General features: G+C 35.7%; 1 protein-coding gene across 1 annotated transcript in view; it reads right to left on the bottom strand.

The window, feature by feature from the left end:
- Window positions 1–16,319, bottom strand: part of CERS2 (ceramide synthase 2) — a 95,488-nt gene that overhangs the window by 65,560 nt on the left and 13,609 nt on the right. Inside the window, exon 2 of the mRNA XM_053705491.1 lies at window positions 6,205–6,378. Within this exon, the coding sequence (XP_053561466.1) occupies window positions 6,205–6,377 (173 nt within the window). The 5' untranslated portion in view covers window position 6,378. The remainder of the gene's footprint in view (window positions 1–6,204; window positions 6,379–16,319) is intronic.

Genomic DNA, 16,319 nt, shown 5'->3' with positions numbered 1-16,319 from the left:
AATAAAGTACCAAGAGGCCTCAGGATGAAGAAATATCCTGCAAATGACAGAGAAGATAAAGAATTTATGGAGGACTGGAATAATACTCTAACTAAATGTTCTTTGATTCTTATGAATAAACTCCTGATCAAAAAGAGGAAGGAAAGAGAAACAATGCTAGTTGAATTGGCTCAAATCCAAGAAGAATTGGAAGCACATTTGGAAGATACTAAATATGAAGCATATGTCAAGCAGTACAATGAAACACTGGAAAAGTTGGACAAAGACATAATGGAAAGAAAAATTAACAAATACCATCGTGACTGTAAAGACTATGAATTAAACATAGTTTATAATTGGACTGCTAACACCAATAGTAAAAAGAAGAAAAGGACCAGAAGAAATAACAGAAATCCTGGGCAGAAAAAAGTCTCATTTAATGAGAGTGGAAACAGCACAGAATGTCTAACTGATGACACAGAAAACACTACTAGTAACTCAGATATTGAATTAACAACTGAGCCAAACATAGAGGAATATGACTATGCAGAGATAGAATCAGAAGGGGGAGCCACAGCAAGTAAAGAAACTGCCACAAGACCAAAGGAGAACCCAAACCGAAAACCCCTATCCGAGCTAGTGACAAGAGGAAAGAAAATTGATACAGGAGCAAAAAACAAGACACCAGGATCGGAACCTAAAGATGGAGTACCAAGATACCCTAGCAGAGCAAATAGGGGACCAAAAAACGGGAGGAGTCAGAGGGGCAAAATGTAATAAATCTATCTAGCACAGTCCTTAGTGAAGACCAGCAAAGGATACTTTCTAAAGGACTAAGTTATGCTCCCTCAAATGACTTTGATCTCTTTGATACTCTGCTAGACCTCAATAAATTCATAAGAAAAATTACACTAAGAAAGCATTTTTTCAATAATGTAGATACTATTGTTGATGATAATGATGTTATGGATATGTCAAATTTATCAAATGTAAACAGAGATATACCTATGGATCTTGAGAAACTTAGTTTTAAAGAACTATGCGATGTAACTAATCTAGCCTCACTAAATAGTGACAGTGTAAGATTTAATGAAGAAAACCATATCATCCCTAGAAGTAGGTTGAATATAACTGATAAAACTTTTATCCATCACAATCTAGGGGAGATACTATAGATCTTTTCCATAGCATAGTGGAACAAGAAATAACTAGGTTAAATAGCAAAGAAAATCAGAAATTAAGGAAGTCAGATAATCTAACAAATAAAGAATGGAAAGCCCTAAGGGAACTACAAAAAAATGAAAACATAGTGATCTCCAACTCCGATAAAGGAGGTATGATAGTAGAAGTCGATAGAATGGCTTATACTAATGAAGCATATAAACAGCTTAGTGATAAAAACACCTATAAGAGGTTGACATTTAATCCAACCCTAAAGTTTATAAGTGAATTGGAAAAATTATTGATTGAAGGCAAAAAATTGGGAATTTTAAATGACAAAACAACAGAACATTTATTGACAAGATACCCAGTGGTTTCAACATTTAAACACATACCCAAAATGCATAAGGATCCCCTTTGCCCCCCGGGGAGACCCATAATTTCCACTATAGGCACACTGGGAGAGCGCCTGGGGGAATGGATTGATGGTTTCCTCCAGCCAATTGTGAGGAATATGCCCGGATATCTGAGAGACACCAAACAACTCCTTAGAAAATTAGAGGAGTTTACTTGGAAAGATACATATCTATTACTTACTATAGATGTGGTGTCTCTCTATTCGTGCATTCCACACCAACAAGGCCTCTTGGCGCTGGAGGAGATCCTCAAGCTATACACAGAATATGACATAGTCTTTATTAGTTATCTGGTTGATGCAGTAAAATTTCTATTAACACATAACTATTTTGTATTTGAAAATAATATTTATCTGCAAAATAGAGGAACCGCAATGGGGGCAAAATTTGCCCCCTCATATGCGAACATCTATCTTGGATATTTTGAGATTTTCAAGATATTTGGAGAACTAAATGACTACAAAGATAATGTTTTATTGACGATATCCTTGTAGTATGGCAAGGAGATATCAAACAGCTAGAAAACTTTGTTAAGATTCTCAATGACAACAGCATGAATTTAAAATTTACATACACTTGGCATAGAGATAGTATCACTTTTCTTGATGTACAGATAAAAATAGATACTATTAATAATGTTTTATATACAGAAACATACAGGAAAGATATTTCAGGTAATACCATCCTGCGGTCAGACTCTCACCATCCCACACATCTAAAAAGAGCAATCCCAAAGGGACAATTTATGAGGTTGCGCAGAAATTGCAGCAATCTCAGGGACTATAACACCCATGCAGAAGATCTAAAAAATAGACTTATTAAGAGAGGATATAAAGAGAAAGCCCTCACAGAAACCATTGAACTAGTCAGATCTATGGATAGAGTTGAATTACTCAGTGATAAACAAAGGGAAGGAAGAGTCAATGATAATCAACTTGTCTTTTCAACAAAATACAGTAATCAGTACCATAAAATTTGTAAAATTGTGGAAAGGTACCTTCCCATGCTAAGTAAAGAACCATCATTAACAAATATAACAACTGAAGGTGTAAGATTTGTATCAAGACGAGCCAAAACCATAGGCAACTATGTGAAAAGAAATTTTGCTAAAAATATAAAGGGACCTGCACGCAACTGGCTAACCAAAAAGAATGGGACCTTTAAATGTGGTGTAAGACCGTGCAAAAGCTGCAACTATGTCAAAGTAGGAGATATTTTCCACTCAAACATTACAAAACAAGAATTCAGGATATTTCAGTATTTAACATGCACATCGAGGTACGTGGTGTATCTTATCTCCTGTAAACTGTGTGGGTGTCAATATACAGGTAGAACAATTAGACCCCTGAAGGACCGAATCCGAGAGCATTTGCTCTCCTTGGAGTCTTTCGAACCAAAGACACCAGTTGCTGAACATTTTTCTAGACATAGACCAGGCCATACATTCGATGAAGATTCATTGAAATATGTCCTATCTTTGTTTGAATTTCAAGCAATTGATTGTGTCACAAAACAAATTACAGGAGGGGACAGATTAGCATACTTAAATAAAAAAGAAGCTTTTTGGATACACAAACTCCAAACAGGCTTCCCAAAAGGTATCAACAAAATTTGGGACTTAAAGTTGTTTATAGGCTAAAACAAATATATGCAAAGTATAAAATATAAATTCCTATTATCCTAGGTAACATAATAAACAACAAGAAATAATTGGATAGGAATAGGAATTTTAGCTTAATTCAACATCTAATAACTAGAAAATAAAACCAACACATAAGCCATGAGAAGGTATTCAGAGTGTGTATCGTTCATAATAATTTAAAATTACAAAACCATGTATTGTAAATAGCCTCTTTATTTCAGATATAAAATTCATTATAAAATTTATTTCAAACCATTGTACCATCTAATTAACATTTTAAAAAAAGCTACTTATTAAAATAATAAAGTTCTAACATGATTATAATAGAAAAGGAAAATTAAATATCCAGGATCTCAAATTAATTTTGTTTTTGATCTAAAAAATGTATTATATCATGTTAGTGATCCCTTTAAAAGTTAGGGAGCAATATCTTTGAGATAGCTTAGGAGTTTCTTATAAATGTTTAGAATGCTGAATATTTATAACTTTTTTTTGCCTACAATATATGTTTTTAAAAGTATATATGTGTATTATACATTATTAACAATGCGGTATGGAAAGACCATTGAAAGTTCTGACAGCATTGTTAAGGGTTAAATGTGAAAGGCTTAAATATTCACAGGGAGAACAGCTGTGTATCCCTGATGAAGTGCTTGTTGTAAAGCAGGAAACGCGTCGGATGCAGCACCTGTGTGCTGAGGTTGTATGTATACATAAAATGTGCCTTCCAACTATGGAATTTTAACTAAGTTTTCAATAAATATTTAATTTTATCTATAACTAATATTGGTACTGCCTGCAATTCATTTTCCAAACCCCTTCATATGGACTGATTTGGGGTTAACTGCCTGTGGCTCTGGTGACAGTGCAGCTTCCTGAGAGTGCTGGTTTGCACCCAGGGCTGTGCATGTTGCAGGGTCATAGGATGTGTACCCGGTCCGGCCTGAGAGTGCTGACCCCACCCCATGTTTTGTATATGTTTGGGAAATTACATAAGCCTGTGCACCCTCCATTTTTTCACAGTTGTTTGATTGTGAGCCTGTTTAGGGACCCAGGTTTATTGGAAGAAACCTTGACGAGGTACCTGGGCTTTTCCCATTTGGCCAGATGCGATAACTAATTCTTCCATTGCTGCTTTTTATCTTAGTTGAGAGCTTGTGAGTGAGTGCTGGACTTTTTCTGTGTGTTTATATTAAAAAATATTATTTTTTGTAATTTTCCTTGTTTGGGCCTTGCACCCAGGGCTGTGCATGTTGCAGGGTCTTTGGATGTGTACCCGGTCCGGCCTGAGAGTGCTGACAATAAAGTTTTGATGAAAAGACCAGTGAGTGCCTTCCTTCATCGTGTATACTTATCTGCTGGCACCCTGGCATTGGGACATTGAAAGTGAGAGTGCCATATATATATATATATATATATATATATATATATATATATATATATATATATATATATATATATATATATATATATATATATATATATATATATATATATATATATATATATATATATATATATATATATATATACATATACATACATACATACATATATATACACACACACACACATACATACATAATATTGTATTAGGCTACAATGTGTGATGTTTTAAAAGTTTGGGATGGTGGTGTGCCACAGAATTTTTTTTTTTTTTATGTAAAAAAAAAAAAAAAAAAAAAAAAAGGTTGAAAATCACTGCTATAGCGCACCATCACAAACCTATTTATAAAAATGTACTGAACACAACTTTTGTTTATCATTCAGAAGAATCTAGCATTTAAACAGTTTTTTTGTTGGCCTGAAAAATGTTAAGAAACAGTCTACACCAGAATTTGTATTGTTTTAAAAGATAGATAATACTGTTATTACCCATTCCCCAGTTTTGCACAACCAACACTGTTTTACAAAGATACTTTTTACCTCCGTGATTACCTTGTATCTAAGCATCTTCTGACAGCCCCCTGATCACATGACATTATTATATATTGACTTGCATTTTAGCCAATTAGTGCTGTGTTGACTCTTAAATAACTCCCTGGGCATGAGAACAATGTTATCTATTTGGCCCACATGAACTAGCAGTCTCCTTTTGTTAAAAGCAAATACAAAAGCATGTGATTAAGAGGCCGTCTACAGTGGCTTAGAAACAGGCTGAAATTTAGAGGTTTAAAGGTTATAAAGTATATTAATATAACAATGTTAGCTGTGTAAAGCTGGGGAATGGGTAGTAAAGGTGTTATCTATTTTTTTAAACTATAACAATTTTGATGTAGACTGTCCCTTTAAGTAAAATCTGTTTAAACGTAACAAAGTCCACTGTTCCGATGTAAAACACACGATCGCGAGATTTCAATTATTGGATCGCGTCTGGGGGGCGTCCCTACAACCCTAGGAACGCCCTCCAGACAGCGATCAAATCCTGAAAGCACAGAAGGCTTCAGGACAGCCGTTAGCTATGACGTTCTATTCCGTCATAACGGCTTTAAAGCCCAGTGCAATTATGACGGAATAGAATGGCATAACGGCTTTAAAAGGTCAAAACTAGTTTGCATAAAAAAAAATTAAAAATTGCTAGCAAGTATTTTAAAATAATTTTCAAAAATAAGCAAAATGAATTACATGACTTAGCTGCCTGGAGCAGCCAACCCCACCACACTTATCAATGTTTAGACACAGGATTTGTATTTCAACCGAGTTCACATCTTCTAGGCATGCTCCAGCAGATAATCCCTATGCACTTTTTTATTCTACCAAAACAACAATAGATATAGATAAAGCCATAGAAGGAAATGTGTGTGTGTGTGTGTGTGGGGGGGGGGGGGGTACCTTTAACTGTCTGTATGGTCAGGGAGTTTTTATTAACCACTGTTAAAGAAATACAAAAAATGCATAGATCCAAATGCTTTTCTTCTCTACAGTCAGGGCATCGATAAAGAGAGAGACTTTATATGGACTGTGTCACGTCTCAGCCTTCCAATCCCTACACAGATAGATACTCACATTTCAAAGAGGTATCGCACTACAAGGAACACAAATGCGAGGGGGATAGTTACATAGAGGTCCGACACTTTGGCATATGAACGACCATCTTTATCTTCAAGGTCCGCCCATGTCACAGTCTCAGGAAGCCACAGTTTGTCCCACCAGAAGTAATTGTAGATCGTTTTGAACATCCTGGAACAAAGAAAGAGAATTATTGTTAAACTAGAGCAAGAGAGGAAGATTAACACAAATAGTTCTTAAAGTCATCAACAAAAGTCAAGTAAGCAAGTTTTAAATGTAATGAGGCATTATATGCCCCATGTATTAAGTTGCAAATGCAGCTGCGAAGTCCCAGGGTTAAGTAGCTACAGTCTTATGACACTCAGTCTTATACTCAATTTTTCTTTTCATAATTTGTAGATGATCTATTTATATAGCCCTTAAAGGTTTTTTTTGGTTTTTTTTTTTTAAATGTATAATTTTGCCTATTTTTAAATAACATTGCTCTGATTTTCAGACTCCTAACCAAGCCCTAGAGTTTTAGGAGAATACCGTCGGCTACCTTCTCCAGCTTGCTCCTGTTTGTGTAAAGGGTCTTTTCATATGCAAAAGAAGGGGGAGAGGTAGTGTCTAATTTCCCACTTGCAGTGGGCTTTCCAGCTACCTTTTCAACAGAGCTAAACAGAGCTTTGAAATACATTTTTAAACAGTTTTATACTGTATCTGTGCCTCTTATTTTTTATAGTAGTGTATTACATGCAGTTATATGAAAATTGCTGTATACGGTCCCTTTAACCTCTTCGCTCACCTAAAGTGTAGCAGATATCAATCATTCTGTTCCGATTGGGATGATTGACAGCCCTTGTTTGCATGTGAGCAGGGGGTGGCATTGCCAAGCGACCAAAGTTCATGATAGCGAACCTCGTCCACCAGGCACATGATAAATACAGCCCTAAGCACACTAGAAGAGAATACCTTTATTTTCTGCCTGCAATTTAAAGCAAAATTTGCCCTAATTAGGGCTAAATTACAAGTGGAGTGAAAATTTATCACAAGCACAGAAACGGGCAAATTTGCGTGCGCTGTTACGAGTGGAGGGCAAATATCACGCTCGCATAAGCGCAAATTTGCGTTACTCATAATCTGTCTCAATGTTAACATTTACAGTTCATAACCTTATCTTTTCTGCTGAAGCCAAATAATGAAAGTGGCAAAACATAGCAAACAAGGTGTTAATCTGTTCCTCTAGACATTTGTTTTGTGTTGCTATAGAACAATCACAAAAGCTCAACATTTATGTAACAGTATTAAAGGGATATTTTCACCTGTTTAATGTGTTCCCAAATATCCATTTTACCATCTAGTGTGTTAAATAATTTACAAATAGCTCCTTCACCTTTATTTCCTCATTTGAAATAGCCGAGTTTGCTTATGGTATTCCCACCCACACTAAACATAGATGAGGGTGACTGCATGTCTATTTTTGCCGTTGCAGGGGTTAAACATACAGATAATGCAAGCAACAGTGCAATAAAAAAATGCTACAACACATTTTCTTTACACTTTTAATGTCCCTTGAATAAATATTTAGGAGCCATAATAGAATTTTAGCAAGATGGGCTCACTAACTGATGGGGTATTTCCCAGTTTGCATGCCTCATGCTGGCAGTTAATGACAGGCTGTCAGTATACATCTAGCTTGGGTAATTAGATTCCAGAACTTGTTTTCCAGGTTTTTGGTTAAATATTAGCCAATCCTTAAAGGGGACATCATGCTAATGCACTAATAAAATGTTGCACTTTGTTAGTGCATTTTGTTATTACACAAGATATTCCCTTGGTAACTGTGTTTAACCTCTAATTGGAGCATTGGTCATCTCCTGTTAATGCACAATGGTTCCTGAGCAGAACTTTAGTTAGTGCTTTGCTCCTTTGGAGGGGTTTAAGTTACTAAAGTGCATTTGGACACTACTAAAATGTACAAATAAATTAGAGCATTTTATCATTATACTAACATGTTATTTAACAGTAAATGGCATTAAAACGGACATAAACAAATTTAAATTGTCATAAAAAATGTTTAATTACGTGTAGTAAAAAAATAAAAAAATTATACAGCAAGTTATTTTTTGTTCCCATTTCCTGCAATTAAACTCTGAAATTTGTGGGATTTCCTATTCCAGTTAGTATCTATAATTAGGCGCTGTCATGTTGGAAGCTAGGTTTTCCCCTTAAAGGACAAGTCTAGTCAACCTTACACGTTCATGATTCAGATAGGGCATGTGATTTCAAACAACTTTCCAATTTACTTTTATCATCAAATGCTTTGCTCTCTTGGTATTCTTTGTTGAAAGCAAAACCTAGGTAGGCTCATGTGCTAATTTCTAAGCCTTTGAAAGCCACCTCTTATCTCAGTGCATTTTGACCGTTTTTCACAGCTAGACAGTGCTAGTTCATGTGTGCCATATAGATAACTACACAGGAGTGAGAACAATGTTATCAGTCAGCATTGATTGGCTAAATGCAAGTCTGTCGAAAGAACTTAAGGGGGCAGCCTGCAAAGGCTTATATACAAGGTAATCACAGAAAAACAAAAATATATTAATACTTTGAAATGGCTGCCAAGCTCCACCCATCGATTACAACATGATCTGGGCTGCATCTATGCACTCTGCTAAATAACATTGACAGTTTGTTGAATCCAACTAGTGAGTCTTTTGTAACTAGTGAGCCTTTAATGCAGCCCAGAACATGATGTCATCAGTGGGCGGAGCTTGCCAGCCATTTCAAAGTGACCAGAAACAATATTAATTTTAAAATAACTTTTTTACTGTTACTGCTGCATGATATAGAAACACGTGCAGGAAGCTATTTGCAGCTTAATCTAAGGTAAGACTTTAAGATGACTACGGTGTAGACTGTCCTTTTAATACAGGATAGTGTAAAAACTAAGCAAAATTGAAAGCCCAGCCTTGTTTGCACACTTATTGCCCGTTTTACATATTGGTTACATATATCAACATATTACTCACAGCAGGCTAATATTTGCATATAGTATTTATTTAATGTTTAATATCAGTTTAAAACTTCTTACTTTTCTTCCCAAAATCCCACCAGCCACAATATTGTGGAAACACAATAGTCTAGATTTTAATAAAACATGTTTGCAAAAAAAAATAAAAAAAAATAAACTTGCAGCAATATTACAAGATGAAAATTGTACCCACCTCATCATCACCACATCTATCTCTTAAAGGGACACTGAACCCAATTTTTTTATTTCATGATTCAGATAGAGCATGCAATTTTTAGCAACTTTCTAATTTACTCCTATTATCAATTTCTTCATTCTCTTGCTATCTTTATTTGAAAAAGAAGGCATCTAAGCTTTTTTTTAGGTTCAGAACTCTGGATAGCACTTTATTGGTGGATGAATTTATCCACCAATCAGCAAGGACAACCCAGGTTGTTCACCAAAAATGGTCCGGCATCTAAACTTACATTCTTGCATTTCAAATAAAGATACCATGAGAATGAAGAAAATTTGATAATATGAGTAAATTAGAAAGTTGCTTAAAATTTCATGCTCTATCTGAATCACGAAAGAAAAAAAATTTGGGTTCAGTGTCCCTTTAACTTCTGAGCACACTGAACATAAAAGGGTACCAGTATCACAAAAATGTCAAATGTTACAGAACAAAAAAAACAAAAAAACAAAAAAAAAAAACCCCTCTGAGTTTAAAAACAGTCCATTCTAAAATAAGCACAAAAGAAAACTTGAAATCTATTTAAAAATCAGATACTTTAATGCATGGCTTAACTAATCAGGACAAGTTTAAATTAACCACTAGTGCCCTGTTTTGCCCCCCCCCCCCCCCCAACTGCCCTCATACATACCCCCACCAACCACTGTTTGCTGTTACCAGCCGCACCTATAATTTAGATGATAATCTCCATTTTCAAACATGCACTCATAAGAAACTGATAAATACAGTGCACATTAGAAGACTTAGCAGTACTATGATATACAAAACAGACATGCAAATATTTTACAACCCCAAACCTATTCATAAACTGTTTTGCAAAGTTTAAAAGGATATGAAACCAACATTATTTATTTCACAAGTCAGATAGAGCAAGTAATTTCAAGCAACTTTCTAATTTACTCCTTTTATCAATTTTTTGTTTGTTCTCTTGCTATCTTTATTTGAAAAGATTAGGAGCCTGTTTTTTGTTCAGCAGCTGGGTAGCATTTGCTTATTGGTGGCTTTAAATGTAGCCATCAACCAACAAGGGCTACCCAGGGTGCTGAACCAAAAATTGTCCATCTCCTAAGCTAACATTCCTGCTTTTCAAATAAAGATACCAAGTGAACAAAGAAAAATAAATGAGTAAAATGAAAGATTTGCTTAAAATAGCCACCAATCAGCAAGCGCTATCCATGCCCAGCCCCTATGCTTACATTCCTGCTTTTTCAAATAAAGATACCAAGACAACAAAGAAAAATTAATAAAATCGGAGTAAATTAGAAAGTTGCTTAAAATTGCATACTCTATCTGAATCACGAAAAAAAGAAAAGAAAAAATTGGTTTAGTATCCCTTTAATTACACTAAGCAGAACTGTGGTAAAACAAAACTCATACAACATATTGCTACATGACCATGTCTGTGTGTTTTACATCTTGTATTCGTTGTCATGCTATAAAGGAACTCAAGCTCAAAAAACGTTAAAACAGAAACATATTTACATATATTGCTTCCTGGACAACAGAGTAACAAATCCTAAAACTGTGCACGATAAACAGATATGTAACCATGTCTACCAAGTGCCAACTCTGTTTAGTCTGAGACCCAAACAGATATTCAGTTACAGTTTACAACACGGTTAGGCAAACAAGTTTTTCAAAGTGCTGCATATGTTGCCCACAAAACCTTCAATTAAAATTAAGGTGGTCAGATTTCCCAGACCCAAATTCATAAATGTTAGAGGTGATAGGAGCCAGAAATATATTCTCTAAACACAAAATCTTATAAATTACTTGAAAAAACAATAAAACAAATATGAAGTCTTAAATTAACCCCTATGGTACTAAAATCCAGAAATATATCCCCAAAGGAAAAATATATAAAGTCTTAATTTTACCCCTATTGGTTAAATTAATGGGTTGACATTTTGGGAGATATAACCAGATTTTTAGCAAAATCTCAATGACCATTTTTTTTTTTTTTAAAACAGATGTCCCTTTTAATAGGAGTTATAAGAAATATTAAAGGGATATGAAACGCAAAAAAAAATAATTTTGTGATTCAGTCAGAACTTACAATTTAATAATAATAAAAAAAAAAGTTTCCATGATATTCTGTGTTGGAGATACCTAGGTAGGCATCTGGAGCGCTACATGACAGGAAATAGCGCTGCCATCTCCCCGGTTGAAAGAAACCGGGGAGATGGAAATTCGCCACCTAGAAGCGGTCTTGTGAGAACCTGCAGTCGTAGGGTCTCAAAGGCTGGCAAAAGCCTTTGATAAATCGACCCCATAGTACTCCAGAAATGGGCCAGCTACTGAGCATACGTCCCAGCTTTTCAACAAAAGATACCAAGAGAACAAAGAAATATTGCTAAGTTGTTTAAAATCACATGCTCTATCTGAATCATGAAAGAAAAAATATGGGTTTGATATCCCTTTAAAAAATGTGTTTTTTTTTTTTTTAATGATGTGCTATTCTATTCTATTCGCTGAGTTCTCTAGCTGGGTACTGCAGGTAGCTGAGGTTTGGAAGTCAAAGAGCAATGCAGGGAGTGGAAAAAATAAATACAAATAAGATGGACTCACAGGGTGCAGGTTTTACCCTATGGGCACATTAAAGGGGCAGTAAAGTAAAAAATAAAATTCCATAGTTCAGATTGAGCATGCAATTTTAAACAACTTTAAAATTTACGTCCATTATCAAATTTGCTTTATTCTCTTGGTATCCTTTGTTAAGAGTAAAACTAGGTAGGCCGATTGGAACATAGGAGCGTGCACGCATCCATAGCAGCAGTGTTTGCGACGTTGTTTATAGCAATGTGATACATAGCTACAAACACTGCTGCCAGATTTCTAGAGACAGGTGTACGCTCCTGAACTCACCTAGGTTAACTCTTTAAAAGGGACAGTCTCGTCAAAACTTTCATGATTCAGATAGGGAATGTCATTTTAAACAACTTTCCAATTTACTTTTATCATCAATTTTCCTTAGTACTCTTGGTATTCTTAGACAAAATCTAAAATTAGGTAGGCTCATATGCCAATTTCTTAGTCCTTGAAGGCTGCTTCTTATCTGTATGTATTTTTACATTTGTTCACATATAGAGGTCGTTAGTAACATTGTGATCACGCCCGTGGAGTTACCTATGAGTCAGCACTGACCTTGAAGCCCACCTCTTTCAGATTGCATTTTAACAGTTTTTCACCACTAGAGGGTGTTCGTTCACGTATTTCATATAGATAACACTGTGCTCGTGCACCTGAAGTTATCTGGGAGCAGGCACTGATTGGCTAAACTGCAAGTCTGTCAAAAGAACTGAGATAAGGGGGAAGTTTGCAGAGGCTTAGATACAAGGTAATAACAGAGGTAAAAAGTATTAATATAACAGTGTTGGTTATACAAAACTGGGGGATGGGTAATAAACGGATTATCTAACGTTTGAAACAACAACAATTCTGGTGTCGACTGTCCCTTTAACAAATGATACCAAAAGAACTAAGCATATTGATAATAGAAGTCAATTAAAAAGCTGTTCATTTTTTACTTTACTGTATCTTTTAAACCTCTTCAAGCTCCCTGCTCCTATATGTGTTTATTTAGGTAGGTATCTGGAGCACCACATGACAGGAAATAGTTCTGCCAACTAGTGCTCTTGCAAATGGATAACTTTCTTGCAAAACTGCTGCCATATAGTGCTCCAGAAATGGGCTGGCTCCTGAGCTTATGGTCCTGCTGTTCAACAAAAGATACACCAAATGTAATTTAGAAAGTTGCATGCTCTCTATCTGAATCAAGAAAAATGTTGGGTTTCATATCCCTTTAATCCGTGTAATATGTTTTCTTTATTTGTGCCGTTCAAATTCCTGTTCTCCGACTGATGCTGTAGTGTGAAACTAGCGCTAATTCTTCCGGAATATCCTGCTACACATTTATAGACTTTGTTTATTGACTTTTACTTATAAATAAAACTGTCATTAACACGGCACACGGCACGTTAAATCCCTGGAAATAATTTGCATTCGTTTGTGCAATCAGGAAGATGTCCCCATTATAAGTCAATGGAAGGTCACATGCTGGCAGGCTTGAAAAAATGTTGTTATCCACTGAGTCACTAGACACATCTATTGTATTTTGTATTTTTTTTTTTTTTTAAAAAGTTTACTTCTATTGTCAAATTTGCTTTGTTCCCATGATATTCTTTGTTGAAGAGATACTTAGGTAGATGTCTGGACCACTAGATGGCAGAAAATAATGCTGCCATCTAGTGCTCTTGCAAATGAATAAACATTCTTGCAAAACTGCTGCCATATAGTGCTCAAGAAATGGGCAGGCCCCTGAGCTTATGGTCCTGCTTTTCAACAAAAGATACCAAAAGAAAGAAAAATTCATAATAGAAGTGATTTAGAAAGTTGATAAATATGCATGCTCTATCTGAATCATTAAAGAATGTTTTGGGTTTCATGTCCCTTTAAAAGGATGCACTATTGCAAACTAGTTGAACATATCTTGTCAACTAATGAAAAGGGAGGTATTTATGTGTAGCCTCCAATCAGCAGCTAGCTCCCAGTAATGCATTACTGTTCCTGAGCCTACCTTGGTATGCTTGCCAACTAAGGATATCAAGAGAATAAAGCAAAATAGATAATAGAAGTAAATTGGAAAGTTGTTTAAATTCAAATGTTCTTTCTGAATCATGAAAGAAAAAGTTTGGGTTTCAGGTCACTTTAAGCACTGGCTCCACAATGCAGCTCTCATATTTTAGGTTGATTTAGGGCAACACATTGTGCACCTGTCAATATTTGCAGCACACATACTATTGGCTCATTTAATATCAGTGTGGATCTAATGGGGATTAGTGTGGGTGTGTAAGAAAAGAGGAGAGGAGGGAGAGATGTGATATGGTAGAAACCTCCAATAATTAAACGGATGTAAAAGTGCAAAACAAAAATACAATGTTTTAGACTAGCTTATTAATGCACAGTCTTTTTATATAACTGTTTTTAAAGGGACACTAAACCTAAACTATCATGAGTCAGAGCAGGCAATTTTAAGCAACTTTCTAATTTACTCCTATTATTTTTTTTCATTCTCTTGGTATCTTTATTTGAAAAGGCAGGGATGTAAGCTTAGGAGCTGGCACATTTTTGGTTCAGCGCTTGCTGATTGGTGGCTACATTTACCCATCAACCAGCAAGCTGTACCCAAGTACTGAACAATAGATGGGCCGGCTTGTAAGCTTACATTCCTGCTTTTTTAAAGAAAGATAACAAGAGAATGAATAAAAAAAAAAAAAAAAAAAAAAAGATAACAGGAGTAAGTTAGAAAGTTGCTTAAAATTGCCTGCTCTATCGGACTCAATGAAAAAAAATTGAGTTCAATGTTTTAAAGTAGCTTATTAATGCACAGTGTCTTTTTATATAACTGTGTTTAAAGGGACACTAAACCCAAATGTTTCTCTTTCGTGATTCAGATAGTGCATGCAATTTTAAGCCACTTTCTAATTTACTCCTATGTTCTCTTGGTATCTTTATTTGAAAAGCAGTTATGAAAACTTAAGAGCCGGCCCATCCGTCTTCGTCTGCCTTCCCTATTTCATCTTTATTTATTGTACTCACGAATAGTGCACATAAATATATTGGGTGCCAGTGATTGGCAGGTACAGGGGTTTGCTGCTTCTGATTGGCACATAGGCAAAAGGATCTCTTGCTTTAGTAAATAGATGATACAATGTACGTTACATTTCTCTATGATAAAGTTATTATATGGTGTGAGTTATGCGTGACACTTCCTATTGTGCACTTGAAGGACAAAACAAAAGCCAACTGATTCTAGTTGGGACTGGAAGTTTGTGTCTAATTTTTATTTTGATTAAATAAATGGTGCAGCTCGGCTTACCAAGCTGGTTATTTACCTCCCAGTTTTTCTTTTCTTTCATGTAATTAGCAAGAGTCCATGAGCTAGTGACGTATGGGATATACATTCCTACCAGGAGGGGCAAAGTTTCCCAAACCTTAAAATGCCTATAAATACACCCCTCACCACACCCACAATTCAGTTTTACAAACTTTGCCTCCTATGGAGGTGGTGAAGTAAGTTTGTGCTAGATTCTACGTTGATATGCGCTCCGCAGCAAGTTGGAGCCCGGTTTTCCTCTCAGCGTGCAGTGAATGTCAGAGGGATGTGAGGAGAGTATTGCCTATTTGAATGCAGTGATCTCCTTCTACGGGGTCTATTTCATAGGTTCTCTGTTATCTGTCGTAGAGATTCATTTCTTACCTCCCTTTTCAGATCGACGATATACTCTTATATATACCATTACCTCTGCTGATTCTCGTTTCAGTACTGGTTTGGCTTTCTACTACATGTAGATGAGTGTCCTGGGGTAAGTAAATCTTATTTTCTGTGACACTCTAAGCTATGGTTGGGCACTTTGTTTATAAAGTTCTAAATATATGTATTCAAACATTTATTTGCCTTGACTCAGAATGTTCAACATTCCTTATTTTTCAGACAGTCAGTTTCATATTTGGGATAATGCATTTGAATTAATCATTTTTTCTTACCTTCAAAAATGTGACTCTTTTTTCCCTGTGGGCTGTTAGGCTTGCGGGGGCTGAAAATGCTTCATTTTATTGAGTCATTCTTGGCGCGGACTTTTTTGGCGCAAAAAATCTTTTCCGTTTCCGGCGTCATACGTGTCGCCGGAAGTTGCGTCATTTTTTGACGTTATTTTGCGCCAAAAATGTCGGCGTTCCGGATGTGGCGTCATTTTTGGCGCCAAAAGCATTTAGGCGCCAAATAATGTGGGCGTCTTATTTGGCGCTAAAAAAATATGGGCGTCGCTTTTGTCTCCACATTATTTAAGTCTCATTTTTCATTGCTTC

This window comes from Bombina bombina, chromosome 1, assembly GCF_027579735.1.
Source record: "Bombina bombina isolate aBomBom1 chromosome 1, aBomBom1.pri, whole genome shotgun sequence".
Lineage (NCBI taxonomy): Eukaryota > Metazoa > Chordata > Amphibia > Anura > Bombinatoridae > Bombina > Bombina bombina.
This window is presented reverse-complemented; position numbering and strand designations above follow the sequence as displayed.